The 24,115-nt window shown below is 39.8% G+C and overlaps 2 protein-coding genes across 3 annotated transcripts in view; one reads left to right on the top strand and one right to left on the bottom strand.

The window, feature by feature from the left end:
* PACRG (parkin coregulated) overlaps positions 1 to 12,439 on the bottom strand; it is a 535,538-nt gene extending 523,099 nt beyond the window's left edge. The window contains exon 1 of the mRNA XM_052645515.1: positions 12,284 to 12,439. Within this exon, the coding sequence (XP_052501475.1) occupies positions 12,284 to 12,439 (156 nt within the window). The remainder of the gene's footprint in view (positions 1 to 12,283) is intronic.
* A 466-nt stretch (positions 12,440 to 12,905) lies between these two features.
* The window catches only part of PRKN (parkin RBR E3 ubiquitin protein ligase), a 1,201,361-nt gene continuing 1,190,151 nt past the window's right edge, over positions 12,906 to 24,115 (top strand). For both annotated transcript variants that reach the window (XM_052645487.1, XM_052645486.1), the window contains exon 1: positions 12,906 to 13,027. In XM_052645487.1, coding sequence (XP_052501447.1) covers positions 13,021 to 13,027 — 7 coding nt within the window. In that variant the 5' untranslated portion in view covers positions 12,906 to 13,020. The remainder of the gene's footprint in view (positions 13,028 to 24,115) is intronic.

Below are 24,115 nucleotides of genomic sequence, written 5' to 3'. Positions count from 1 at the left end.
TTCATCATGGTGCATGATCCTTTTAATGTGTTGCTGGATTCTGCTTGCTGGTATTTTCTTCAGGATTTTTGCATCTATGTTCATCAGTGATACTGGCCTGTAATGGTACCGATGAACGTATTTATAGGGCACAGATAGAGACACAGACAGAGAGAGCAGACTTTGGACACAGCGGGGGAAGGAGAGGGTGGGAAGAATTGAGAGAGTAGCACTGAAACGCATACATTATCATCATTTGTCAAACAGATAGCTACCGGGAAGCTGCTGTGTAATACAGGGAGCTCAGCACAGCACTCTGTGACAGTCTAGAGGGTGGGGATGGGGTGGGGGTTGGGAGGAAGTTCAAAAGGGAAAGGACACATGTATGCTTAACGGCTGACTCACATTCTTATGAAAATGATTTTCATAAAACTTGACAACCTACTCTAAAATTATTATAGATGTTAAGAGACCAAGAATGCGAAAGAGAATGAAAGCAATTTGGAGAACTCACCTTACTAAATATCAATATTTATGAAGCTACAATGATTAAGACAATATGAGTGGGATGCTGGCTTAGTAATAGATAAATAGGATAGACCAGAGAGTTGCCAGGTACTGTTTATAAAAGGTACTGGGTGGGTGTCTCTCTCCATATGGAACAGATTAAAGTCTTACTTGTCATCTCAAAAAACGATCTAGTGACACAATTATAATCTGTATGTAAACATTTTATGAATAAAATATGCAAAAACCTAATATATCAGGATCAGAAATACTTCTGAAATTAGGCACAAAATATACAAACAATAATGGGAGAAACTGATAAATATAAGTACTTAAAATTAAATTTACAATTTCTGTTCATCGAAAAAATGAAAAAAAAAAGTATAATGACAAGTCACAGACTAGGAGCTAATAAGCTGGGTCCATATTTAGATTATATAAAGAACATCTATATATCAGTAAGAAAAGGACAGACAACCCAATAGGAAAAGGGAGCAAGGCTAGAAACAGGCATATCACTGAGGGAAAAAAGAAAAAAGATGAACAATGAAAAGAAAATATATCAGTAGTCATCAAGGAAATGCAAAATTAAATCAAAACAAGATAGAATTTCATGCCCCTCAGATTGGCACCATTAGGAGAGACTGGCTTCACCAGTTTCTAAACATATCACTGAGTTACAATACTTTAAATACTTTAAATTGTTACCTTGGTTAGAATTCTCTCTGAAATATCTGAGTATTATGTATAATTATACAACATATCAGCAGGGAATAACACTGCTTAATAAATGTCTGGAAAAACTGAATAGTACAATACTATGTCCCTGTAAGTTCTGCACCTCCGTGCTGTGCTATGCTTAGTTGCTCCGTCATGTCTGACTCTTTGTGACCCTGAAGTCTGTAGCCCACCGCGGCTCCTCTCTTCATGGGGTGTCACCCGGCAAGAATACTGCAGTGGGTTGCCATTTCCTTCTCCAGGGGATCTTCCCAACCCAGGGATCGAACCCAGGTCTGCCACATTGCAGGCGGATTCTTTACCAGCTGAGCCACAACGGAAGCCCAAGAATACTGGAGTGGGTAAGCCTATCCCTTCTCCAGGGGATCTTCCTGACCCAGGAGTCAAACTGGGTTCTCCCACATTGCAGGCAGATTCTTTACCAGCTGAGATAGGAGGAAAGCCCTCTGAACCTCTACTAAACAATAAAACTATGCCTGACACAATTAGAACAGTTAAATTGAAAATGTGGAGGGTGGACCCAGAAATCAGGTGACTACAGGCACGCAAGTGGCTCAGTGATAAAGAATCTGCCTAATACAGAAGACAAGGGTTTGATCCCAGGGTAGGGAAGATCCCCTGGAGAAGGGAATGGCAATCCACTCCAGTATTCTTGCTTGGAGAATCCTATGGACAGAGGAGCCTGGGGGGTACAGTCCATGGGGTTACAAAGCACTGGACATGACTCAGCACACACACACACACACACACACACACACACACACACGTAATTATAATTTGCAATCTGTGAACCACAGCCTTAGATGTTTCCAATCCATTTATAACATATATTATGAACGGGTATCAGAGGTGCTGAGAGATTTCTTCCCCTCAAAACACTGCAGGTGGGGAAGGTGGAAGGCAGGCAGGGCTGGTGTACTTAAAAGCCCCAGGCCTTTCCTTGGGCTATAAAGAGCAGCACAGATGCAGTCAAGCCTTGCTAGACAGGTTTACATCAACACTTCATCAGAGTCTTCAGATTCCAGAGAACTCCAATTCAGTAATTCTACTTCAGAACTTATATTTCAAAGAGATATTTAAAAGTATGGAAAAAATGTTTAGAAATATTAATTTTGTCATTATGTATAGCAGCAAAAAACAGAAAGCAACCTGAGTGAATGACTGAAGAAATGATGGCACATTCAGAGAACAGCATTTTATGAAGTGCTTTAAATGCTCAAGAGGAGTTTGTGATGACGTGTAAAATATTAGCAAGTTAAAAAGAATCTTCAATTACACAACTTCATGTAAAGTATTATAATTATATATGATACAAACTAAATATGAAAGCTATATAGACACATGTGTATTATGTATACTTTCATAAAGTCACATATACTTTGCTTATATAGTCTATAAAACATAAACAATTTGAAGAATTTTAGATATATGCACAACGAATAGAATTTACGACATAATTCTTTGGGGAAAAGAAAGCATAAAATGAAGACTGAACACTGAGTGAGCAGGAAGCCGGGTCTGACTGGTCCCAGCCTTTTCCAACTCTGCCCCTAACTCTTCCCCTGGGTCCCCCTCACCTTTTATAGCTCACCAAACAAGATCCTCTTTGAGAAGCCTTTCTAGACCTAGCCTCTTTCAGGCCATTTGGCTCTTGAGGGCTCATAGCATCACACGCTTCCTCTCTGACACTTTACAAAATCAGCAGCTGTCTTGCTCCTGTCATAAAACGAACTGAGAACAACCAGAACTAAAACAAAGTCTACACTCTCTGGAAGGCACTGTGAATTCTGTTCTCGGGTCAAATCAGATCACCAAAGTCTACACACATGTACCATGTGAATTTGATCTCATGCAAAACCCAGTTCCTCAAGATAGATTTTAATGTCACCTACCTGGCTCTTACTGAACTCGTCTCTATGAATCTGACCAGTGTATTTCATGTAAGAAATAAAAATGTAGGTATGGTGTGTTGCATGTATTTAAAATGCTACCGGGTCAATTTCCCTGAAAAGTCAGTGTAGAGAAAGGCAGAATGCCCTACAGGGACTGACAGACTACTTCTTTTGTGATAACGAGAAGTATATAAGGTTCCCCTCTCAGCAATAGATGCCAAGAAGCTCAGAAGGAAATTTGACCATCAATCAATAAATATACTGACCCTTACGAATGAAAAAATTGATCCCCCTTTTCTTAAGTTCAAGCTTTCTACTTTAATTACATTTTATTCCATTGTTTCATCTATTTTGTTTCTAATCACTCCAATTTACTTTCAAAGGCTTTTGTCTTAGTGTATATGTATCTCATTATAAAGCTATTGAAACTGATTGAGGAAAACACTATAAATAAATACATAAGAAAGCTGTTAATGATCATTTTTTTCTCAAAAATGTATATTTTAAAAATAGAAGGGTAAAAGTCACCAATAAGAGAATGAAAAGGAAACTCACCAATGGGGAAACTATACTTAAAATATATGTATTTATTTGGATTTCCACGTCCTCCTCCAGTCATTATTATATCATTTAGAATAAAATATGAAGAATAAGAATCATTACAAATAAATACACCAAATAAAGCCAAAAGAAAAACAGGCGAAAGTATAGAAAGGCACTTCACAAAAGGGAATCAAATAGCCAATAAATAAAAAGTTTTAAACTACATTAGTCAGAGTAAAAATGAATATTAAATCACAGTAACATTACATACCCATTCAGTTGCTCAGTGGTGTCCTACTCTTTGCGACCCCATGGATCGCAGCACGCCAGGCCTCCCTGTCCATCACCAACTCCTGGAGTTCACTCAGACTCACATCCATGGACTCAGTGATGCCATCCAGCCATCTCATCCTCTGTCGTCCCCTTCTCCTCCCGCCCCCAATCCCTCCCAGCATCAGAGTCTTTTCCAATGAGTCAACTCTTCGCATGAGGTGGCCAAAGTACTGGAGTTTCAGCTTTAGCATCATTCCTTCCAAAAAAATCCCAGGGCTGATCTGCTTCAGAATGGACTGGTTGGATCTCCTTGCAGTCCAAGGGACTCTCAAGAGTCTTCTCCAACACCACAGTTCAAAAGCAGCGATTCTTCGGCACTCAGCCTTCTTCACAGTCCAACTCTCACATCCATACATGACTACTGGAAAAACCATAGCCTTGACTAGACGGACCTTAGTTGGCAAAGTAATGTCTCTGCTTTTGAATATACTATCTAGGTTGGTCATAACTTTTCTTCCAAGGAGTAGGCATCTTTTAATTTCATGGCTGCAATCACTATCTGCAGTGATTTTAGAGCCCCAAAAAATAAAGTCTGACACTGTTTCCACTGTTTCCCCATCTATTTCCCATGAAGTGATGGGACCGGATGCCATGATCTTCATTTTCTGAATGTTGAGCTTTAAGCCAACTTTCTCACTCTCCTCTTTCACTCTCATCAAGAGGCTTTTTAGTTCCTCTTCACTTTCTGCCATAAGGGTGGTGTCATCTGCATATCTGAGGTTATTGATATTTCTCCTGGCAATCTTGATTCCAGCTTGTGTTTTTTCCAGTCCAGCATTTCTCATGATGTACTCTGCATAGAAGTTAAACAAGCAGGGTGACAATACACACCCTTGATGTACTCCTTTTCCTATTTGGAACCAGTCTGTTGTTCCATGTCCAGTTCTAACTGTGGCTTCCTGACATGCATACAGATTTCTCAAGAGGCAGGTCAGGTGGTCTGGTATTTCCATCTCTTAAAGAATTTTCCAGTTTATTGTGATCCACACAGTCAAAGGCTTTGGCATAGTCAAGAAAGCAGAAATAGATGTTTTCCTGGAACTCTCTTGCTTTTTCCATGATCCAGCGGATGTTGGCAATTGGATTTCTGGTTCCTCTGCCTTTTCTAAAACCAGCTTGAACATCTGGAAGTTCACGCTTCACGTATTGCTGAAGTCTGGCTTGGAAAATTTTGAGCATTACTTTAATAGCATGTGAGATGAGTGCAATTGTGCGGTAGTCTGAGCATTCTTTTGCATTGCCTTTCTTTGGAATTGGAATGAAAACTGACCTTTTCCAGTCCTGTGGCCACTGCTGAGTTTTCCATATTTGCTGGCATATTGAGTGCAGCACTTTCACACCATCATCTTCCAGGATTTGAAATAGCTCCACTGGAATTCCATCACCTCCACTAGCTTTGTTTGTAGTGATACTTTCTAAGGCCCACTTGACTTCACATTCCAGGATATCTGGCTCTAGATTAGTGATCACACCATCATGATTATCTGGGTCGTGAAGATCTTTTATGTACAGTTCTTCTGTGTATTCTTGCCGCCTCTTCTTAATATCTTCTGCTTCTGTTAGGTCCATACCATTTCTGTCCTTTACCGAGCCCATCTTTGCATGAAATGTTCCCTTGGTATCTCTAATTTTCTTGAAGAGATCTCTAGTCTTTCCCATTCTGTTCTTTTGCTCTATTTCTTTGCACTGATCACTGAAGAAGGCTTTCTTATCTCTTCTTGCTATACTCTGGAACTCTGCATTCAGATGCTTATATCTTTCCTTTTCTTCTTTGCTTTTCGCCTCTCTTCTTTCCACAGCTATTTGTAAGGCCTCTCCAAACAGCCATTTTGCTTTTTTGTATTTCTTTTCCATGGGGATGGTCTTGATCCCTGTCTCCTGTACAACATCACGAACCTCATTCCATAGTTCATCAGGCACTCTATCTATCAGATCTAGGCCCTTAAATCTATTTCTCACTTCCACTGTATAATCATAAGGGATTTAATTTAGGTCATACCAATTATTGATGATATTATAGAGCAAATGGTGCTATTATAAAGAGCTGGCCAGGAGTTTAAACTTGAAAAATCAATTTAGAAAATGGTTTTAATATAGTTACTAATGCAAACATATTCATATGCTAAGATGCAGTAACCTGAACATTCATACATATACTCTCCAAAAATCTGTACTAGAAAGAAGAACAGAGCTGGAGGTATTACTCTCTCTGATTTCATACTATACTACAAAGCTACGATAGTTAAAGCAGTACAATACTGGTAAAAACAAAAACAAATAGATACATGGAAAAAAATAGAGTACCCAGAAAAAAAACCTATACACTTATGGTCAATTAATCTAGCACAAAGAAGGCAAGATGTACAATGGCGAAAAGACAGTCTCTTCAATAAGTGGTGCTTGGAAAACTGGACAGTTATATGTAAAAAAAAAATGAAATTAGCATATTTTCTTCCACATATATAAATATTAATTTACAACGGCTTAAAGACCTAAATATAAGATTAGAAACCATAAAATTCTAGAAGAAAATATAGAAAATATAACATTTGATATAGACTTAGCATTATATTTTAGCAAATTTACCCAATTAAAAAATGGGCAGAACTGAATAGACATTTTTCTGAAGAAGACATGCATACGGATGTTGAAAAGGGACATGAAAAGATGCTCAACATTGTTAATCAAAAAATGCAAATCAAAACCACAATGAGATATCATCTTATGCCTGTCAGACTGGTTATCATCTGAAAAACCATAAATAATTAGTGCTGATGAGGAAGTGGAGAAAAGGAAAACTTGTATGCTATTGGTGAAAATGTAAATTGGTGCAGCCCCTGTGGAAAACTGTGCAGAGATTCATCATAAAACTAAATCTCGAAATACCATATGATCCAGCAATCCCATCCCTGGGGATATATCTGAAGGAAATAAAAACACTAACTCACAGTATATAGTGACTGCAGCCATGAAATTAAAAGATGCTTGCTCCTTGGAAGAAAAGCTATGGCAAACCTAGGCAGCGTATTAAGAAGCAGAGACATCACCTTGCTGACAAATATCCATCTAGTCAAAGCTATAGTGTTTCCAGTAGTCATGTATGGATGTGAGAGTTAGCCCATAAAGAAGGCTGAGTGCTGAAGAATTTATGCTTTCAAATTGTGGTGCTGGAGAAGACTCTTGAGATTCCAATCCCAAAGAAAGGCAATGCCAAAGAATGCTCAAATTACTGCACAATTGCACTCATCTCTCACTACTATTGCCTGGAAAATCCCATGGATGGAGGAGCCTGGTAGGCTACATACAGTTCATGGGGTTGCAAAGAGTCGGACACGACTGAGCAACTTCACTTTCACATGCTAGCAAAGTAATGCTCAAAATTCTCCAAGCCAGGCTTCAGCAATACATGAACCATGAACTTCCAGATATTCAAGCTGGTTTTAGAAAAGGCAGAGAAACCAGAGATCAAACTGCCAACATCCGCTGGATCATGGAAAAATCAAGAGAGTTCCAGAACTGGTGTGTTGCAGTCCATGTGGTCTCAGTTGGACATGAGTTAGTGAGTGAACAACCCCAATGTTCATAGCTGCATTATTTACAGTTACCAAGATATGGAAGCAACCTAATCGTCCATCAATAGATGAATGGATTTTTAAAAATGTGGTAATATATACAAGAGATTACTATTTTGTTTAGTCATGTGTGACTCTTGCAACTTCATGAACTATAGAGCCCACCAGGCTCCTCTGTCCATGGAATTCTCCAGGTAAGAACACCAGAGTAGGTTGCCACTTCCTTCCCCAGGGGATTGTCCCAGCCCAGGGACTGAACCCACTTCTCCTGCACTGGCAGGCAGACTCTTTACCACTGAGCCACCAGAAGAGCCCACAATAGACTATTACTCAGCCATAAAAAAAGGATGAAATTTTGCCACTTGAAACAGCATGGATGGATCAGGAACATATTATGCTTAGCAAAATAAGCCAGACAGAGAAAGACAAATACTGTCTGTTATCACATGGAATATTGTCTGTTACACATGGACTATAAGATATAAAACAAGCTAGCGAATAAAAAAAAAAAAGAAACCGACTCACAGATATGGAGAAGAAACCAGTCATTACCAGTGGGAAGAAGGAAGGGGAGAATGAGCAAGATAGAGGCAGGAGATTGAGAGTCACAGCTACTATGAATAAAGCAAGTAAACTACACGGGCTTCCTGTACAGTGCCGGGAATATAGCCAATATTTTACAGTAGTTATCAATGAAGTATGCTGTTGTTCAGTTGTGTTCAACTCTTGAGACCCCATGGACTGTAGCACGCCAGTATAATCTTTAAAAGTTGTGAATCACTGTGTTGTACATCTGAAACCTATATAAAATGATACATCAACTATACTTCAATTAAAAAATACTAGAATTTTCCTAGTAGCACTATTTGTAAAAGTCTTAACCTAGAAGTCATAGAAATATTCATCAACAAATGAATGGATCCATAAATTATGTTATATTCTCCCATGAAAATAATATAAAGAAATGAATATGAAGGATCTATGATCATATGCAGTAATGTGGGTGAATTTCACAACAGTGATCCCATACACCAGACATAAAACAACTACACACTGTATGATTCCTTGAGTAAATGCACAGATCTGTTGACAGCAGTTGGGATAAGATTAACTTGGGATGCATTTGGGCAGCTAAGCTACTGGAAAGGTCCTGAAGGGGTGCTGTGGTGTTGGTAAGGTTTCTTGATCTGGGTTCTGGCTACACCAGTATGTTTAGTTTAATATTTATCAAGTGATGCGTGTGCATTTTCCATTTGCATGTTATGCATCTACCAAAGTCAATAAAAAAGTGATCAAGAGAGGACTGGCCTGAGTTAGAAAAATCTAGTAATATAGCATTCATTCTTGGCTCTGCCACTGAATAGATGACTCACAACAAAAGAGTTAAATTGTCAGAGTTATATGCTAAACGGAAAGAAAAAAGGTCTTCTCTGCCTCCTCATAGGATTTCTAGGAATGCAAAATATAATAGAGATGTGTAGCCCTATTACATATTATAGCATACACAAAGCCACTATGATTAATACACATATAGCAGTGATAGATCATTCAAATTAAATAGGAAGATTTTTACATATATATAATTCAGTTTAACTACAAGTGAAAGTTAATGTAGCAAACTGCTGACCAATATGGAAAAATAAAATAAATTTATACCTTGCTTCTTAAACCAAAATGAATTAAGCTGAAGCAAAGCTTTAAAATAAAACATTGAAATTATAAGAGGACTAGTGAAAAAAAAAGTTAAAAATGTCCCCATTATCTTAAATAGGGGAAACCTTTGCTCTTGAGACCCCAGTGTATTGTAGCCTGCCAGGCTCCTCTGTCCGTGGGATTTCCCAGGCAAAAATACTGGAGTGGGTTGCCATTTCCTTCTCCAGGGGACCTTCCAAACCGAGGACTCCTGCATTGCAGGCAGACTCTTTACCAACTGAACCACCAGGGAAGCCTCCTTTACTAAGCCAAGTCACTTAAACACTTCACAACAGACATGTATAATGTTAATAAGAAGCTAATTAAAAAGGGCATTCTGTGATCTAACCCTATTCTATGGATTTAATTTCATCTCCCACTATTCTTATTTGCTTCCATCAAATTAAATTGCAACTCTTCACTGTCATGATTTTGCTTCTGTTGATCCCTTTGTTCTAACGCCCTTCTTCCTACACATCTACACACTCACATCCCTTCAGTCCTTAGGTAACAAATGAGCACTGACTGTGCCATTCACTGGTTTATGTGCTTTACATGTTTTATGCCATTTTAATGATCCATTCACATTCATTACTGTTTTGTAAATAATTCTGCATTCACATATATAGATTACAACTGTTTAAGCATTTGGGCTTGCACAGCCCACATGATCATATCTGTCTATGATCAAGCTTCTATTGCTGAAGCACCCTCAAAAACCCTGGGAGTCTCCATTTACCTCCTTAGGATACAGTTCTGTAAATCTTTTGTGGAAGTGCTCTGGAGTGAAGACTTATTTAATTAGTGAGTACTGGAAAGAGGGAACTGATGGCAAGTTCTAACACTAGAAAAGTGATTTGTGGGTTGGCTTGTGGAACAAGGAGTTGCATTCACAAAAAGTTATGGATCAGTGTGCTATTTTCTGAACAGAAATAAACCTTAAGAAAGAAGGGTGTTTTGACTATATGCTTCCCAGGTGACTCAGTGGTAAAGAATCCACCTGCCAATGCAGGAGACGCAGGTTCAATCGCTGGGTTGGGAAGATTCCCTGGCCTAGGAAATGGCAATCAACTCTAGTATCCTTGCCTGGGAAATCCCAACTGACTATATAATGCAAAAAGGCCTATACTGCTGAGGACAGAAATGTTGAAATGTAAATATTGGATATGAAGAGGAAAGGTTTTATTTCTTGTACCACTGAAGTTAGGATATATAAAGTGTCTTTCTTTTGTCAAGATCTGTCCATTGTTGTTAGTGGTGGCTTTCCTTGGAGTTTTAAGGACTGGGTTTTGTTTTGCTGATCACAAATCGCCAGAACTGAGCTTTGCAAGATTTAGAAGTTTAGAAACAAACAAAATTATCATTGATTGAATGAATGGATGGACAATATTTTCATCTAACAATTATGATTCCCACTAAATGAAGTGAAAGAATGACGCATCCTCTTTAGAAGATCCCCCAGGAGACATTATTATCACACTAAGGGATTTTCCGTAAGTATATGGAGACAAGAAGATAATGTACCTCAAATAAGTTATTTATAATTAAGGCTGCTTCATAATCAGTTTTTTGTGTTGTTGTTTGAGTCTTGTTACATTTCACAATACTGAAATATTTGATTTTCCAGAATTATGACTTTAGGTGAAAGGCTAAGTTTCTAAAAAATAAACACGATTATATATACACTTTTTCTAAAAAAAAGAATCTGGCCAATTTTGTACATGTCTTTGAAGAAACATAACATTTTGGGAAAATCATTAAAATTATATATACTGAGTAGAAGGAAAAAAAGAAATAATTAGCTTGAATGTTATGGCATTCTGTGTTGCTGATAAACTAATCATCTTGGCTCCCATGATCACCTGTTTACAAGATATACTCACAAAAGGACCGCAGTTACAACAAGCAGAAAGTTTTAGTCTATTTCTGGGAATAACTATTGCAATGCAACTAACACACATTCCAATAATTAGAATTTCATTTTGTGTAGCAACGTGGAAATCTGGCCTGTGGGTCTAAAGGTGATCTATTTCATTTGCATATTTTAAGGATGTAGTTTAGGAATAATGTATTAAGTGTGCAACATTTATGTGAAACAAATAATGTGACACTGGAAAGCAATGCTATTCATTCAACATATTAGCTGCTACACAATAAATCAGATCCTCCCAGAGTGTAAACTACACAAATTTGAAAGCTGCATTTATTATTGAATATATCATTCTCAGCCAGGTGCTTAGTCAGTAGGAAAACCTGGTGTAGCACACATTTAAAGCTTTTTTTTTTAAAACTCTTGTGCATATACTGAAACCTGCCATGTGCAGTTTAAACTTTTCCCCCCTAATAGTATTGAGAATAATGGATTTTTACTACCACAAAACAATAGAAATGAAATATGAATTGTATTAATAGTCAGAAGTATTTGCATCAAATCTTGGAAATTTTAAAATTAAAAGTTTAAAAGGTCTATTTGGAAACAGACTTCTTATTAAGTTGCTTCTCAGTACTCTAACATGCCTTTTCGTGAGAATCTTATTAGAAAAAATGCTAGGATATTCTTATAATATCTAGGTTGAATTGATAAAATTTCTTACTGTTAATGAGTTTGGGTTCCCAGCTGTACATCAGAAATGTTAAATTTTGCAAGGGAGTTCATGATTTCTAAGCCCTCTCCTTCTATTAAGGCGCTTTTCTGAGTGGGGCTAGTTTAGGAATCAATAAGTAAAGGGGATCTTTCTTTGTGTATATAGCTGAAGGATAAATTCAGGTGGTCTAGAAACCCTGAGTTATTAGGAAGGTGCTTAGAAACGGGCACAGTACATCAGCTGCCCGAGACCCCTTCTTAACATCCCAGCCTGGACCTCAACACGCTGTTGGGCACCGTCTGCCACTGGCCGAATAAATGGCCATTTTGGGCGAAGACCACCCAGGACATGGGCTCAGAATCCATCCTAGGGCCAGCCAATCTCTGCAACCTGGGGTCCCCTGACTGGGAGCGAGTGCATTCGATTCGGGAAGATCACTTACGACTGAGTTTTTCATCATGGCTTTGACTGTGAAGCCCTCAGAAACCAGGGAGTGAGGCTGGTGCACCGGGAGCGGCTGCTGTGCCAGGAGCTTGGTCCTCGTCGGCAGCTTGGCTGGGCATTTGTTTAAGCTCAGGGTCTCTTTTTCTGCCACCATCTTCCTAGAAAATGTCTTGTTCTCATACAACGTGTAGTAAAAGAGTCAGTGAGATTTATGGATGTGAGGAGAAGGTCGGGGGAAAAAAATGGAAAAAGGCGCGTTAATGGTAGAAATTCAACCCCTTCGTAGCAGTGGTCGATCCAGATGTTTGGCAGCTCCTAGGTGCTGGGAGTTGAGGGGAAGGGAGGGGCGGGAAGAGGGCAGGGCCGAGGCCAGAGCTGCCACAAGCTTCCAAAGGTAACCCTCCCGGTTGCTAAGCGACGCGTCAACACTGAGCCCTGATGGCCCCGCCTCCCGGTGACGTACACGTTTCCTGGGCCTCAGGCCGGAAGGGCGGGCGGCGGGCGGCGACTGACCCGAGGCGGTATTAACGAGTGAAAACTACGACTCCCAGAAGGCCGCGGGCGGCACGCCGTTCGCGCGTGCGCGTTCCGAGGGCCGGGCGCCGGGAGGAGGAGGGGGAGGGGCGTCCCGGACGATTTAACCCCGGAGCGCCGCTCGTGGGAGGCGCAGGCGGGCGCCCGGGTGCGAGTGGGCCCCTGCTCGCCTGGCGGGCCGCGTCCGCCTGCCCAGTGGCCATGATAGGTACGTGGGTACCTGCCAGGTACAGCGTCTCTGCGCCGCCCCTCCCGGCGGGGACCCCCCCCCCCACCCCGGGTGCCCGCTGTCAGTGGCGGGTGGCGGTGTCCGCGCTCCCCTCAGCCCGCGCCGCCGGCTCCCCGAGAAGACGTGTGTGTCTCTGTCCCAAGCCCCGCCCGCGCCCGCCTTGCCAGGCTTCTCCCCGGAGACGCCTTCGCCAGGGGGGCCCCTTGAGAAGGCTGCGTCCTGCGGGCCCTGGGCGAGCGCACCGCCCGCTCCAGCGCGGGCGTCCGTAGGGAACCCCCTCTTCCCGCGCCAACTCGGGGCGCCTTGGGGGGCTGTCTTCCCGCTGAGGACGGGGCGGGGGGACCCACACTGTCCGGGGAACTCTTGAAGGGAAACCCTAGCGAAGCGCTAAACTCTTGATAGACCGGTGCCTGGTGATGGTGCTTGAGGTCAAAAGAAATTCCCGCAGGTGGATTTGAACTTCTTACACTCTTGGATTTTTGTCTTCTAGATAATCTCTTTGGAGGTCTGAGATGAAAGAATAATTAATAGTGAATGATAGTAAGGATTAAAACTTCCAGCATAATGAATTTACGATTCATTATGCAACAACCTTTTTAAAAATACGTATATATAAATCTTTATATATACATATATGTATATATATACACACACACACAGAATGACCTAGCTGCATTTTTGTGAATAAATCTTTGGAAGTGGCTGTTAGAATTACTTGTAATCACTGTAGTAAAGAAGCCTGGAAAAGTCCCCCTTTTCCAGGATTGTTAAGCCAAAAATTAAAGGTTTATCTCTGAAAATTAGTGGAAATATACGATGTGATTACAAAACATTGCTCCTTGGGGAGTTTATTATGACATTTCCTCTAGACTGTGTGTTAATTGGTTTGGTGAATTTTTTTTGGGGGGGGGGGTCGAGTTATTCTTGACTGGGTGCCGCTTAAAGCACTTTTGATTGCCTCAGGTGCCTGTGAATGTAGTTTATCCAAGAAGATGGAAGGTGATTTTTAAAAAGTATGTAAGTTTCTACATGCTGATAAACTCTTCTTACATCAGTTATTTATTAGACTAATGTTAAAATCTGAAACGTTCTATCCAATACTAGGAGGAATATGCCAGCTAACTGACACTGTTTGCAACAATGTAAAACCTAAGGATGTTGTCCAGTTTTTCCTACTTTTCTAACATGATGTGGTTTCTGATGAATGGGTTATCTAATTAAGAAAAATATATAAGTTTTTGTGAATATTTTGACCTTTTTTAGGTGACAGTTACACGAGATTCATTTTCTAACGCAAATCTAAACTGAATCAGAAAAATATGAAAATTTCCAAAATTCATGCTGTCCGTATTTTACAGGGAAAAAATAGTCTACACCTTGTCTTGAAGGCAGTTGTACAGATTTTATTTTAATTGAACATAATCTGATACATGGATAATTCTAAAAGAAATAAATTTATAGTAAAGCTATTTAGGGGCTTCGCCAGTGATACTAGTGGTAAAGACCCTGACTCTGTGCAGGAGATATAAGAGACGCAGGTTCTATCCCTGGATCGGGAAGATCCCCTGGAGGAGGGCATGGAAACCCACTCCAGTATTCATGCCTGGAGAATCCCATGGACAGAGGAGCCTGGTAGGCTACAGGCCATATGGTCGCAAAGAGTTGGATACGACTGAAGCAACCTAGCACGCTCGCACGCACAGCTATGTAAAGGCAAGAATTTAAGATCTAAAAGTCATCAGTTAATTCTGATTTGTTCTCTAACAGATGATTATATAAATAATGTTGTTAGAATGAACTATGTTTAGGCAGTTTAGTTTGGGATTTAGGGACACAGGAAGGAAGAGTATTATCTTTAGATCTGATGATTAGACATTTCTTAATCACTGGTAGTGCCATGGAGAATATAAGGTGGTGTTTTAAAAGTGTTGTTTCTCATACTCCAGCTATTGTTTTACACGGTGCAAATAAGTATAACATAAATAATTAAATCTGTGTACTCTCCTGAGAAAAATACTTCACGTGTTAAAGCCATGTGGATAATGTACAATAAATTATTCTGTACAGCTACTCAACTAGTTGCATTGCCTAATTCTGTCAGTGGGTATATTGTAATAAAAATCTTAATTGCCAATTTTGGACTTGGTTATGTTGAATAATGCCAAAGGTAAGTGAAAGTGGGAGCAATTGAAGGAAGGTCTTGGAGTGATGAGTTTCCCATTTCTGATAAAACTTTGGAGCCAGGAAAGGCATTATAGTCTATATCCAGTGATATACGGAAGATTAAACATATTCACTAATATATATATATGGGGATGATTTTATTTTTTGTTTACAGACATGTGTGCTACTCAGGTGGCGCCAGTGGTAAGCAACCTGCCTGCCAGTGCGGGAGACATGAGAGATGCGGGTTCCATCCCCGGGTCAGGAAGAATCCCTGGAGGAGGAAATGGGGGCGGACCCCCATAGCAATTGATTTCCTCACTACCAATAAAATTATCTTCCTTTACCTTCTCAAAACCCAAGATTCTTTCTTGTCATAGAGACTGTTTCAAAAGTACTACATGTCCCAGTTAGATGAATATGTTAAATGCCCTGACTCAGCTACAGAAACAACTTAAGTAGGTGAAAAATTATTAGTTTTTGAGAAATATGGAGAGGACTTTAAGATAATATAAACCAGAATAAAAAGCTTAAGAAAATTCAACTAAGAAAAAAATATAAATTTCGGCATTTCTCTTAAAATTATATTTCACCCTTTTAAAATTAACAGTGTTTGTGTTTAAAACTGAGTTTTAATAGTGACATTTGTGGTATCTTATATGTATGTTGTATTGAACTAAATTTAGGTATTTCAGTAGGATCGGATGTACTCATGTACACCCAGTACAGGAGTGTGTGCCTGCTAAGTCACATCAGTCCTATCTGACTCTTTGCCACCCCATGGACTGTAGCCCTCCAGGCTCCTCTGCCCATGGGATTCTCCAGGCAGGAATACTGGAGTGGATTGCCCTGCTGTTCTCCAGGGGATCTTCCTGACCCAGGGTTTGAACCCAGGTCTCCTGTGGATCCTACACTGCAGGTGGATTCTTTACCACTGAGCCACCAGGGAAGCCCTGAAGTACATGGAAATACATATATATAATTATGTTGCCAATATTGAAATTCAAACTCAATGTCTTAAAAATGATTTTTAGTGATCTAAAAAAAATAATAATTAGAACAATCTTTTTTGTACTTTGTTTAACTTGACATCTCTTAGAAAACTTATGAATCTGCGTGTTCAGATGGACCCTACAGTTACTCCTGTCTAGTATTTAATGGATGTACATAAATTATGTAGATAGTCTCCAATAAATGAGCATACGGTAGGTTTTCAGATAGTTGCTATCATTAGGAGTGTTTGTGTCCATATGACTTTATTTGCTTATGTAAGCTCATATGTAAAGTAAAAAGATTACAAGCTCTGAGTGGATTTTCTAGTTAAAAGGTTTGTAGAGGGACTTCCCTGGTGGCCCAGTGGCTAAAACTCTGCATTCCCAGTGCAGGGGGCCTGGGTTCCATCCCTGGTCAAGGAGCTAAATCTCACATGCGGCCTGCCTCAGTGATGACCAAGGATCCCACGTGCCACACTGAAACCCAGAACAGCCAAATAAATAAATACATATTTTAAAAAGAAAGATTCATAGATTTTGAATTTTGCTAGGTATTTCCAAATTGTTTAAAAGAAATCACCATGTTTTACACTTCTGTCCACCATAGCAAGGCAGCAAAGAGCTATCCTACTCGTGTGAGCTGAAGAAATTACAAAAAGACATCCTCCCCAGAACTGACCCAGCCTTCTACAGCAAAGCACCTGCTGGGTTTGCCCTCTCCTGCCCCGTCCCCACCCTAAACTTACTGCCTTTAAACAGTGCTGGAAGCGCACAACTGTCCGTGTGTCCCTGCCCCCACCAACAGCATTTGTGCGTGTCCACGTTCCCCCCCGTGGAGCGTAAAATATTTTTGCCTTTCTGATAGATGAGAAACAATATATTTTAATTTTTCAAATGAATTTAAGAAGAGAACCCCTTCACTTCTCACTTTATCATGCTTTGTTTCCATGAAAGCAGATTCAGTAATTGAGTATCTACTGTGTGCCCAGTACTGTTCTGGGTGCCAGGGATACATGAAGTGAAGTCGCTCAGTCATGTCCAACTCTTTGCGACCCCTGGATTGTAGCCTACCAGGCTTCTCCGTCCGTGGGATTTCCAGGCAAGAGTGCTGGAGTGGATTGCCATTTCCTTCTCCAGGGGACTTTCCCGACCCAGGAATCGAACCCAGGTCTCCCGCATTGTGGGCAGACGCTTTACCGTGGGAGCCATCCGGGAAGCCCAGGGATACATGAGTTACAACAACAAAAAAACAGCAGAGGGAAAAAGCCATCATGAATGTACGGTCTCAGTGCACTGTTTGGCCGCAAGTCTGCATATTAGTTTTAAAGTTTGTATGTGGTGAATTTTAAAGCCTCAGAATTTACATTTCAGTTAAATAGACTGTGCATTGTCTCTTGCTCTGCCATGTCAATAATTTTAGATGAGCAGCAACCCTACATCTCAGTCCCCAAAGTAGGCTGAAAGCTGTTGGTGATGATGTACAACTGTGTCATGAAGGAAGTTCTCCATTTTTGCACAGATTTCTTGTAATTATGTACAGGTCTTCTTTGGTTCCAGAGACTCCAAAATGGTGACTCTGTGCCCTTTTCAACTTTGGAACTATTTCTAAGGGTTTTTTGAAGTCTGCATTTTTTTTTTTTTTGAAACCTCCTGGCTTCATTGCTTGAAAATGATTCAGTGAAAGCACTTTGTATTAAGATATGCAAATCCATTTCTACCTCCAAACCTTTTTGAAAATTCAGAAAAAAAAAGTTCTTACTTGATAGTGTTTCATATTCATGAAACCCATTTCAGTGCAGAATACTTTATTCTGTTAGTTTTTATTTTTTTGATCAATGGAAACTGTTTCTTACCTGCTGTTTCTTAAGCTGTTAATTGTGGCCCATTGCTTATATAGTGTTTCTGTTTTAATTTGAATTTAATGAGCTCATTTTAAATGCTTCTTTGTAGTAATCCGAATGGCTTCTCTCTTAAGTTTTGTGATATTAAAGACATAGATTTATGTTGCAGCTCACCTTCCATGCTTATTTACTTATATGCTTTGCCCATGTATTGAGACTACCTTAGGACATTTGTATTTTTAAGAGTATTGATGAGTTCTTGATGATTTATCGAGTTGACTCTCACTGTAACATTTGAATAGGGTTCCCCGTAAAGGATAACATTAGAGACCTTAGCATCAGAGAGAGAAAAATCTCTATATACAATATATACAAACCTTCCCTGTCCCTTAAACCCCCACCCTTATCAAATTAGGAGAGGAAAATAGTAGTGATTAGGAAACTAATATTAGTGTTCCAGTTGAAACATGTTCTCTATTTATCCCTGTAATTGATGAATTCGCCAGTTATCCCTACAATTAAATGTGTTTTGAAGTTTCAATGTGTAAATAACATCACCTGAGATGAACCCCTCTGCAACTATATAGTCATTTTTTAAGCTTATTGTTCAGAGTAGATTCATTCTCCAGAACATGGGAAGAAAGGAAAGAGACACCCGAGATTCACCTTGTGTTAATAACGTGGAGAAAGAGGACGAGGTTTGGGAAGTGTGTGTTTCTGAGGGAAACATTGGCTTTTATCATCCATTTGTACTCCCCCTCGTCTCTCCCCTCATTTTCTTCTTCCCCACGTTCTTTGATTCTGTCAGAGCTCAGAGAAGCAGCTGCTGTCTGACTAATTAAAGAGGTGAGCTCTTTCCTTGCTTGCCTCTGGGCTTTCCACAGGGCTTGGCTGGTTATACAAGTGTTCCTGAGGGTTGTGTCAGGAATCGTGTGACTAAAGAGACCAGCCCTGCTGTGGCTTCTCCCCGGACACTCTCTCTCTCTCTCCCCCTCTCTCCCCCTCTCCCCCCCCCCTCGGGAGTTGTCTGCAGTAAAATGAACTACTCATAGGCCTGGTCTCTGCACTTCGCTTTCAGGGTAATATGGTCCTGATTACGTTTTTTTCCCTTCAGTCAGAATTTTGGGGAGTGAAGAACCTTGAGCTGGCTGGAGGACAGGGCAGGAGTTAGGCTTGCTTGTCTGGAGAAATATAAAGTCTCAAGAATAATAATTCATTCTCTCGGTCTCCTCTCTGCCCTTGAACTCTGGCCTGAAGTCCTATCCAGCTCCCTGGTGAGTCCTCATGGAGTGAGAGGTTCAGATTTTAGCACAACTGGGGCAGCTTTTTCTGAGTTGCTGCCTTTCCGGGATGCTGATCACAAGCAGATGTGGACTGCACACGTCAGTTGGCATCCACTAAGTCTGGTTATAAGTGTGACACCATAGAAAGATGTTTTTAAATGATTGCCTGGATTCATAGTGTTGGGTGGGAATTGTATGTGTTTTACTGTGCAGTCAGTTTGGACAATTACATGATATAAACAGGAAGTAATGTATAGTAGAGGTCTTACATTTACTTCCTACTGTTGTTCATTGAGGAACTGGTGACATGCCCAGTTAGTGGTAGGTAAGGGAATTTCTTCCTTTATTGTGGTCCTTTCTAGGGTTTTCTTCTTTTTTATTTCCCGTGTGTGTGTGTGTGTGTGTGTGCATTTGTTTTTGCCTACTGCTTGCAGAGTTTCTTATCAAGTATATTGATTTTCTTTTCCCCATCAGCTTGATTTCAAGAAAGGCATGAAATCATCTTATTCATAGTGTATGATGCTGGAGTTTCACACTGGGTCTGTATCCTCGCCATTATACACCTTGCAGTTATTGGGTACTGTGCCACACTGCAGCACATTTTATAACTCTTCTGGAGGGGAGGGACTGAGGGGAAGTTCTGGAATTATTTGTATTGGGGGTCTAACATATAAAGAACTTCTCTGTTGAGTCCAGTTATGGTTGTCACAATTATTCACGTATAAATTTATTAGATATCTCTTCTGACTTCTGAACCCAATTCAATCATTTTATCCTCAGTAGAATACAAGTTATGCCTGTAAAGTTAGAGGAAGGTGGAAATGCCACTTGAGGTCTGGTTTCTGGGATGACATCATTGTTTTTTTGTTCTTGACAAATGATGATAACAGGATGATTAACATTAATGATCTAAGACTGATAAATATTTTCAAATTCTTTAATAGTTAAAAAAGATTTTTTTGTAAATTAATGTAAGAACTTTCTTACCATAAATGAAAACTATAGCATTAGGTGCCATTTATTTATATAAAAATGCTGGGATGTGTACCTCAAAATTATTACCTTTGGGTCTGAGTGTTTTTTTCTTTTATTATGGTTTTCTGTGTTTTTTTTTCAGATCTTCAGCATTAAGCATGCAAGTATTTTGGAAATAGAACAAAATGCAGTGTTACAAACCTAGGCTTAAGGACAGGATAGATGTATCATTGATTAAAATATGTATAGAACTGATTATACTTTTATGACAAATTGTCAAAGAAATTAGTCATGGTAGCGTACTTCTAGTAATTTCATGTTCTGGTCAAAAAAGTAGTGTTTCCAGAAAAACAAATACTAGTACCATAATTTCACTAGCCTTTTTCAATAGTATTGTATACCATTGAGGCATGGCTCAATCACTGTATTAGCTTCCTGTTGCTGCTGTAATAAGTTAGCAGGAGTTTGGCAGCTTAAAACAACACAGTATTCTCTTACAGTTCTGGAGGTCACACATCCAAAATGAGTTTTAAAGAGCTAAACTCTAGGTGTTAGCAGGCCTTGTTCCTTCTGGAAGCATCCGTGGCGAGTCCTCTTCCTCTTGTCCAGGCTTCTGGCTCTGCGGCTCCTGGCTGCCTCCCTTCATCTCTGTTCTGTGGGTCGTGCCTTCTCACTGTAGTCAGATCTCCCTTTGGCTTCCTCTTATAAGAGGGCTGTGGTTACATTTAGGAGTCACTAGGATAACCTTCCATCTCAAGATCCTTAATTTAATAGACTCTTTTGCCATATAAGGTCACACTTACAGGTTTTAGGAATTAGCATATGGAGATGCCGAAGTGGTCTCTCCAGCCTACCACAGTCACCATTAAGGCCTTCACCATTTGAAATCTGGTTTTAAAGTGTCTTCCTATGAACTAAGGATGACTGATACAGGACATTGAATTGACAGCTATGTTACTTGATTTTTCCTTTTCTGGGGTCATTTAGTGGCCATACAGTAATGTTACACATGGGGAATCTAGCATTGTGTGAGCATGTGTGTGTGTGTCTGTATGTGTGGACTAGTTGATAAAGCTGGCCAAGGACATAACTCACTTTTCAAGGTAGTTTTCCCAGGTGACAAAAGAACATGTGGCCACACTCCAGGACTGAAATGGTGAATTGCATCTGGGTGGTTTGCTGTACCAGGTTGCTCATTTGTATCCTGTAGAGCAAGGGAAGCTTTGTTACGCTTTTGACAAGAAATATGACTCCATGCAACAACACATGATCAGGCAAAGCAGGAGCAAATGACCCTTTTATGTACATTTTGACTTCTGAGTCACCAGTTCACTACGAAGGTTAGACACCTAATGCTCCCATGGAATCATTTAACATTGTCCTGCCCTTGTAAATAATAACTAATCAGGCTAGGTTGGAAATACACGGTTAGAAGTTTTATATAAATCCCAGTAAAGTTATGAAAGTCAAGAAAAGAATCAAGCTTAATTTGGTTCATTTTAAAAAAGATGTCTGTGTGGAATTTGGGTTTCATGAAGCAGTTTCAGCTGAAGTATTTGGAAAATATTCCATTATGCATTGTTAGGAGAAACTCTAAAGGAAGTATGGAATACATTTATTAAATAGATGCAGAATTTGCTTTGTAAGAAAACAAAAGAGTTCATTTTTATTGGATGAAAGAAGAAAATAAATGTTCATGTCAACAAACATTTACTGAGACCCAAAGTTATGACCTGAGACACCTCCGAGTCTCCGTATCGAAGTGAGCAAGTCATGATTTCTTGAAGATGCTGTGTACATGGACAAAGTAATGATCAGCCACAGCAGAAGCTATAGTGGAAGCGTGTATTTGTGTGATACAGCTGGGGAACCTCCAGAGCAGAGGTGGTATTTGAGCTGACCTCAAACCAGCGGGTCTGGGGACTTGGAAGCAGAGTCTGGAGGGGAAGTGCTGCTCAGAGGAAGTGGAATGGACAAGGACAGAGCATAAGAAGGGGGAAGAACAATCCGGGGAGGAAGGTCAGGGCCTGTTTGGAAAGTTCAGGTTTTGTTTTGTAAGTAATGAGGACCCATTAGGTCTTAATGCTAAGTATGGGCCTGTTCAGGTTTATTTTTAGAAAGCTTTGGCAGCAGGGTTATACTGTCTTCCCCATTTACTTTTGACTGACACAGGAATTACAGCAATACGCATCCGGTCTGTCCCAGTTTAATCAGAGTCGGACACGACTGAAGCGGCTTAGCAGCAGCGGCATGTCTGCAACAAGCGGACACTGTTGACTTGTGAGGCCCATTTGGGCAGAGGAAGCAAACAGTTAAAGCTTGCCCTGGTCAGTGGCAGGCGAACATTGTGAGTCAGGCCTGCTCCGAGATAGCAGGAAATAGCAGAACCGGTGGCTGAAAGTGAGAAGTGAATTCCAATTAAACATAAATGAATAAAATTGACATCAGCCAGATTAAATGGTGTGAGTCCAATGCACCGCTTCCTACTTCGGAGCTTTAAGTGATTCAGACGGTTAGCTATGCCTTGATAGACTGGACAGATCCTTCCAAAACTCTGTGTTTACAGATTATTTGATAGAATCATTCTCCTGTTAAACTTTGAAGACTTAAATCTTTGCATTTTAGTGTTATGTGTTTATTTACCTGCCTTATTCTTGAGGAAAGGGGGATGTTTCAGTTATGTTATGTATGCTTCATACATAATAAATAATTGTTGAATGAATGAAAGTATGCATCAGAGGAGAAATGGAGAACAGACCATTGTCTTGTCTCTCATTTTGTCTTCTCCATCACCCTTCCTGTTTGCCTTGACGATGTTACCTTATCTGATTTATCTTGTAGCCCCTAAACCTAGCATAATCCCAGTGAGTGTTGAAATGGATGAAAACATTAATAAATAGGGAGGTAACTCTTTGGTTTTTTATTTTGATAATTACTAAGTGTATTAAAGCGTTTCAAATTCTGAGACAATGGTTCATTAATTTTGAGAGAGAAATTTTAGTCTGTCACATTTTTCTGTGCAAAAAAGTGGAGCTTGCACAGGACAATAATTTTTTTTTTTTACCCTGTCCTTTACTGTTGTTTCGCTTTATTGCTTCTCTAATGCTTGCCCTTAGAGGGAGGCCATTACATTATTTTAATTCTGGAACGAGCTAGGATTTTAAAGTGGTTACTCTACACAGGATCTTTAGAGTATAAATTACATGAATGCATTGTCTCTTCTCCAACCTTTAGCTTTTAGCTTTCCAGCAAATTTATTTTTGCATCATTGGGGTCTATATTTACTTGTTTCCTTAATGCAGCTTTTCTCCATGGAATACTCTCAGTAGAAACATATGCTCGAAGCTTCAAAGTAATTACAGTATCACTAAAAGCTTCATAATCACATTACTGAACCTAAATGTTAAAAAATTTGATTTTCCTTGATCCAGTCATTTCAATTTAATTTTAGGCTCCTGCATGATTGATTGAGGAAACCTGGCAGGCCAAAGTCAAGGAGTGTTTATAAAGTCTAAAGCCTTGCACACAAAACTACAAGGCAATTTAATTTGAGTGGGAATTCATTTTATTTATCCTGAGGGATTTTTTAATAGGAAAAATGGATTTGTTTGTAAGCTCTTTGTGTTTGACTGACTCTGAGGTTATCTATACAGTCTTTGACCTAGAGTATTCACTCACCTCCTCCTCAAGTCCACTGGATAGAGACCCTGGATGACACAAAAGTCCTAGTTCTAAAACAAAGAAGTGAAGCTGGATTTTTTTTTTTTTTCCCCAGAATTATTCTAAAGATGTTCTTTCATCTTATTTATGAGA

This window comes from Budorcas taxicolor, chromosome 9 (assembly GCF_023091745.1).
Source record: "Budorcas taxicolor isolate Tak-1 chromosome 9, Takin1.1, whole genome shotgun sequence".
Lineage (NCBI taxonomy): Eukaryota > Metazoa > Chordata > Mammalia > Artiodactyla > Bovidae > Budorcas > Budorcas taxicolor.
This window is presented reverse-complemented; position numbering and strand designations above follow the sequence as displayed.